Raw genomic sequence first — 6537 nt, 5'->3', positions numbered from 1 at the left:
CGTGATTTTACAGTCCTCCTCCTCCGCTGGGACGTACAGTTGGCCCACAGTCTTCTGAGACAGAAGAGAGACAGTATGACTGACTGAACTGTACATGTACATGTACAGGCAGTGGATTTTAACCCTTCTCAAGCTCAGACTCTTTTGTGAGTGTAAGTAGCAAAACAGATAGAGATATACAGAGAGATACAGTATAGTATATCAGTAAAACATCCCGACTTTTCGTTTTGGAACCACAGCCAGCTAGAGAGAGAATTCAGTGTAATATTGAGATATCGACACAGACTTTACTTGGCATTGCAGTTGTCATGGTGTTATCTCGTACTTTTAGTATTGAGTAACGATACTGTAACAACCTCATCTCTCACCCGTCATGGACTAGAATGTGGAAGTGCCATTCCAGGAAGTCAATATTTCCAAAGCATTCGGTAAAGATTGCACAACTTGGTACATGAATGTAGCACTGTAATCATACCAATAATTACTTGTCGCCACCAGAAATTACTGGGAAAATTACTTCAAGAGAAATTATACCTATAATTACAAATAGTTACTCGTTATTACCAGAAATTACCAGTTACTAGCAGAATACCCGTGCAGTGACATTCTGAGCACACAATCACTGGCCATTTTAGTCAGGTCTCGCTCACAGAGTTGGCATGCAGCGTCTGCTCTCTTTACCCCCAGAGGGTTTTCATAGATCACTTCCCTGGCTGATTCCAACTCAACTCAGGTGTGTTCCTCCGCTCAGGTGAGCTCCATCAGTAGCTAACGACGAATGGAGCTCTCCATGGTGCTGAACCTGCGTTGACTTATCCCCCCCCCCCTCACACTAATTTGCCATTTTTGCCCATTTAGTCGGCCATAATTGCCTAATTCAAAAATCTATATTTATTGAAATACATGTATTTAATGCTGGATGATCCTATTTGACATGCTGGCACACATTGGCGCCCATACTCACTGTATCATTGTTGCTGTCGAAAATGTCTCTGAGTAAGTCTCGAGGTTCTGGCACTTTGGGGAAGATCTTGTCCTTATACCTGTTTGGAAAGAATGTCTTATGAGACCACAGTGAGGGAAATAGCAAAATCACTAAGAGGCATGTGGTAAGACGGGCGGTTACGTACTTTCGGACACACACAAAAGCCAGGGCGGCCAAGGCGGTGAACATCAGTGGGATGATGATGGCAGCGTATATCATTGGATCTTTGGCTGGACCATCGGTCTCTGCATCTGCATGGATAAATCAGAGTAAAAAAACTGAGAGGCTTTTCATAGAGCAATGTCATGCTAAATAAATAATAAACTAAATAATAAATTAATCCTAAATACGTTTAGGGAGAATTTGGAAAGAGACTAAGCACCAACTTTAATCACTGTCAGATATTATGATCTATTTTGGATTATTTATTTATTTATTTATTATTATATTCTATCCTCAGAAACATTGCTGTTTCATATGGAAAGGTCTTAAAAGGATAGTTCCGGCCACATTGGATGTTAAGCCCGTTTTCCAGTGTGCTCTCTCTACCTAAAACAAAAAATATATATCACGTGACTCACGCCCGGGCCAGACATCTCGCGTCTATCTAGTGCGTGTGTGTGTGTGCGTAGCGTGGGGGCTGCGGCTGGGACGCGCGTGTGTGTGTGTGCGTAGCGTGGGGGCTGCGGCTGGGACGCGCGCGGCATCCACACAGGCAGCGTTGCAGCTGCTCCTGCGCTGCTGACTGTCTGCCAACTCTCTTCCAATAGAGTTTGAGTTTACCTTTTATTAAATTTGCTATAAACAATACAATGATGATTTTAACTGAAGATCGCTTGGGCTCACTTCATAATCGAGGCAGTATTGATTTGTGTGTGTGTGTGTGTGTGTGTGTGGGGAGGGGAGGAACGAAGCCACGTTGTAGCCTATGTACTGTATGTGGTTTCCAGAGGGCAGGAGAACTGCTGTGAGCTCATCCTCCCGTCTCAAATCAAAACGAGCCTTGATTGGCTGTGGCTGCCCCTGTAAAATAAATAAATAGCCTATAGCCTATGGAAATCAGTGGTTATCAATTCAAGTCGCAGGCGAAAACTCGCAAAAATCGAACCAGTCAAAAAAAGATATGCCGCAAATTCGCCCAGAGAAACAAAAACGGAAGTGTTGTTATATTTTATTATGTCTGCTTTTAAAATGTAGTTAATAGTGCTTGTATGATATGATTATGAACAGCAAAAGATAATTTTAATGTCTATTTTTGTAGAGACGCGTGCGGTAAGCAGAAAAAATATGCGTCGCTCCTATTCTCTAGATGACGCGCGGCTCACGCCTCGCAAGACACGCGCCTGAGATGCGCGTCTCATGCCCGTGGTGTGGCTGCTGTAACCTGTTAACATGGGCGCCGAAATGAAAATCAACAGGTAACGCCACGCAGACGCAAGATGTCTGGCCCGGCCGTTATTCCCTCGCATGCCGAAGCGATTCGTATTCATTTGATTCCAAACAACATCAAAACCAAATTTAAGAGAGCGCAAATTAAGAGTTGTAATATACATGGGATCCACAGAGGGGATATGTGTCTACAAAAGTTTTGCTAGGTGTCGCCTGATTAAAGCATTAAGATAAACACATGAATGTACATGAAAAGTAGTTCCGATCCGACTACACTCAAGCGTTTTGGAAATAGAAAGCCCTCATTGGACGAATAGGGCAAGAGTAGGCATGTCTTTGACGTTAGGCAAAAATGTTAACATCAGAACAATGCTTCATGAAAGTTTCTATGACACTGATTGGAATAAGGTGCAGAGACCCACAAATTCATTGGACCCAATGATCATAAACTGCTATGATTTTTTTTTAAATCTATAATGTGGGAGAAACCAAACAAACAAACAAACAAGAATAGGGGAGAGACGGCACTGTTGAAAATGGGTTTCACATTCACTGGAACCATCATTTAAAGGGGCCATATTATGCATTTCTTAATTTTGTATCATATATATGTTGTTACAATCTTGGATGGTCATATTAAACATGGGCTAAGCTTCAAATAAATATGTGAAAGTGTTTTAATGTTACCCCCATGAACCACCCCTCGCGCCTATGAACTCTCGTAGACGAGATTACATGGATTTATGGCGATTTTGTGCGAGAACCATAATTTTTGTGACGTCAGTAAGGACTTGTTACCCTGGCAACAAAGCGTTGCCGCCGGCCGGCGCGCAGCGCGCGCACGCTAGCTCCCACCCTCTCTTCCCTGTTCTGTGTTTCAGTAACCCGCGGCGGCGTCACCACTCACCAGGCTCTCTCTAGCCTGGCTGTCTGGGACTAACACAACAGTAGTAGTCTCATGGAATAACGGATTCCAGACCGCAAAAACAAGGAGACGACATGGAAGTGAGCCAGGATGTAGGACTGAAGTGGTAAGTTCTGAAAATATGTGTCTCATTCCAGCATCGGTCCAATGTGCTGCTAGGAAGCGCTAACGTTACTTACCGGCTGGGTAACGTTAGCACTTGCTATTTAGCCTAGCAGCACAGCTGCCTTATAGACATGAACAACCGATGAATGACGAAAGGCACATATTTTCAGAACTTGTAACGTTAGTCCAACTTGCTGACTTCTCCAAGTCCTCATTTTGGTTTGGTCCGTGTAGCCTTTGCTAGGAGAGGCACACTATAGTCACAAGCATTTGGGAAGTTAGCTAACTAGCTACATTAGCTAGTGTGAAGCTCCCGGTGTAACGTTATGGCAGGCCGTGGTAATAGAATCCCTGCTTGGCCAGCCACCGAAGAAAATGTCCGGGTGCAGCCCGGCCTAGCGGAGCTGTAGATAGCTAGGGGGATGTTGATAAATCAATTGATAGCTTGCTTTATGTCCAAGTCACGTTTTTCATCGATGGTCAAATTCGTTTTGACAATCAGTTGCTCGTTGATATAATTGTTTTACAACTACCAAATTTAGTAGCCATAGCAGAGATCGCCTGTCTGTTTCTGTTATGCATGACTATCTTATCTATCTATCTATCTATCTATCTATCTATCTATCTATCTATCTATCTTATCTAGATAGATAGATAGATAGATAGATAGATAGATAGATAGATAGTCAGACAGACAGACAGACAGACAGACAGACAGTCTCGCTTCTACAGCGATAGCTCTCTGGCCAGAAGTTTGCAAACGCAAAAACTCCTCGCGCTGCCCACCTGGAGTATTTTCCGGAGGGTGGGGGTTCAGGGACAGGACCTAAAAACAGAGCGTTTCAGACAGAGGGTGAACTGAAGGGGGCAGTGAGAGCCAGTACAAGATAAACAATGAGTTTTTTAAACTATGACTGATGCAATAAGTTACTCTACTGGAGGCCAACAATAAAATAATAATACATTATATTAGCAAAATATGGGCCCTTTAAGATAATTCACAATGTAACAGTAACCCATAATATGCTTCACATTCATGCCAGACAATCATACAGTATGGATAAATCTCATTCATTTTGGAAACACTCTTCGAGACCAGAAGAGAGAGAGAGAGAGAGAGAGAGAGAGAGAGAGCCGTACCAAAATATCTCCATGTACTCCAGGGCGTGTGAGTGGGGGGACTCCTGACAGCAATGGTCGCTTTAATAGAGATGTTGTAGGGACAGTGTTTTTTATATTCCAGCGTCATTAAGGTGCCTCCTTCTTGTGTTTTATTCTGCGAGGGAAATAAAGTTACGCTTGTTAACACACACACAGCAATATGACACATTTTTACGTCACCTGAATGAACAGAACAAGATACTTGGTGCCGTATGGGCAGCAGGGGTGCAGTGTTACCTTTTCTGCACCACACTCGGTGTAATTGAGTTTGTAATGCCATGGCCATTCAGGCAGCCTCCAGATGTCAGGAGGAGTCCAGTTAATATTGAACTGGTTCTCGGCTTTGATAACCGTCCAGTTAAGGGCAGGGGGGTCAACTAGAGATAGAGAGAGAGAGAGAGAGAGAAATTAGAGAGAAAATTATAATGCAATTATATAAAGTAATAAAGTATTGCACAGGGACCTACTAAAGTTTCCCGAAATACCCCTCACCCTCCATTCTGCACACAAATTCCTTGCCTCGAATCACCCATTGTTATAGTGTACAGTACAGTATGTTATCCAAGTCAAAATTTAGCAATCTGTGGTATACCACCCAACATCCATACACAAGCGCGCGCACACAGGAAGGATAAGCTAATGGGGAAGCCTTGGTTTGCAAACAAAGTTTGCAACAAGTTTACAAATTTTTTTGCAAGTTTGCTTCCTCGAGCCTCAGATCTGCTAAAACAAAACTAGTGGGCGGCTGCTTGCTGCTTACTGTACTAGGGGCTAAAAGATGCTGATGAAAAAAATTAATTGCGATTATTTTACAGAATATTACAAGTGAAAGATTCTAATTGTTACTCTTTTTTTTCTACAACTGTTGTTGGAGTATGATGAAAGTTTGGCATCAACATTGTACTTGACTCATTGACCAAAGACCTGGAGTGTCCATTTTAGACACAACTCCCTCTGTCAATTGATTTGAAGCCTCTGTGATTTTGAAATTGCATTAGTGCATTTTGCCATTTCAATGTTTTTTTCCCTGATTAATTGTTCACCTCCAATAGTGATTATCTCGACGTTGTTCTTGACAGACGTGTTGTTCAGTGTTCCGTTGAACGACAAGTAGATGGAACTACGGGCTGTATTGGTGTGCAGACGACAGCCTGTCTTCAAGCCGTCTTTGGAATCGTAGTCAGAACACTTTTCAAATCCACCAGGTTGTAACCTGAGAGAGAGAGAGAGAGAGAGAGTGAGAGAGAGAAAGAGAAGACCTTCTTTCTTTGCAGGAAGAGAGTTTTCCCTAGCCTGATAGCAAACTGAATTGTCAACTCATTACACTCATTTCCATCTTCTAGTCTGAGATAGATTGCACTCTGTTTACGTTATTTCAATGATGGGATCCCCCCAACGTCCAACGTATGGTCCAACGTCGCTAAGGACCCTCCCCAGCCAGCCCCTCTAATCCTCAACGGCCAGGTTGTCCCTGTTGTCACAAGCACAAAATACCTAGGTTTCCACCTGGACAATCAGCTCAGTGGAGATGTTCACGTTGAGGAGGCTGTGAAAAAAGCCTCCAAGCGTCTGCATTTTCTCACTGTGATGGCAAGAAATGGGCTCCCTGTAGAAGACCTGTCGATATCTATAACACACTGATCAGACCATGTCTAGAATATGGGAGTGGACTGCTCGTGGGCTATACGGTTAAACAAAGAGCCACCATGGACAGGGTTCAGAAAAGGGCTGTCAAAATAATGATGAGGTTCAAGGACGTCTCTTTGCATCTACCTGATCTGCAGACAGGAAGAGAACAGACCACTGTGAAGCTGATTCAGGACACCAGCCTAACCACCCGCTCCACCACATCCTCCCTCCTATTAAGAAAGAAAGGACTGGCTGTGTCCTGCGCAAAGGCCATCAGTTGTCTTTGCCAAAAACCAGAACAAATAGACTGAGAAACTCCACCATCTCTTGTGGCGTCAGGCTT

The 6537-nt window shown here is 43.4% G+C and overlaps 1 protein-coding gene across 1 annotated transcript; it reads right to left on the bottom strand.

Moving 5' to 3' along the window:
- Nucleotides 1–925: 925 nt before the first annotated feature.
- On the bottom strand, nt 926–5669 carry LOC310779628 (uncharacterized protein; the record flags this gene model as incomplete). Its single annotated transcript, XM_083640136.1, has 5 exons — nt 5609–5669; nt 4803–4942; nt 4545–4680; nt 1131–1236; nt 926–1043 (listed from the first exon to the last, which is right to left on the bottom strand). Exons 3-5 carry the CDS (start codon nt 4651–4653, stop codon nt 926–928), a joined length of 333 nt encoding a protein of 110 aa, XP_083496262.1. The 5' UTR covers nt 4654–4680; nt 4803–4942; nt 5609–5669.
- Nucleotides 5670–6537: the final 868 nt, after the last annotated feature.

The sequence above is a fragment of the Poromitra crassiceps genome, assembly GCF_964638095.1.
Source record: "Poromitra crassiceps genome assembly, chromosome: 7".
In the NCBI taxonomy this organism is placed as follows: Eukaryota; Metazoa; Chordata; class Actinopteri; order Beryciformes; family Melamphaidae; genus Poromitra; species Poromitra crassiceps.
Note: the sequence above shows the minus strand (reverse complement) of the source record. Positions and strands in the feature narration are given on the sequence as shown.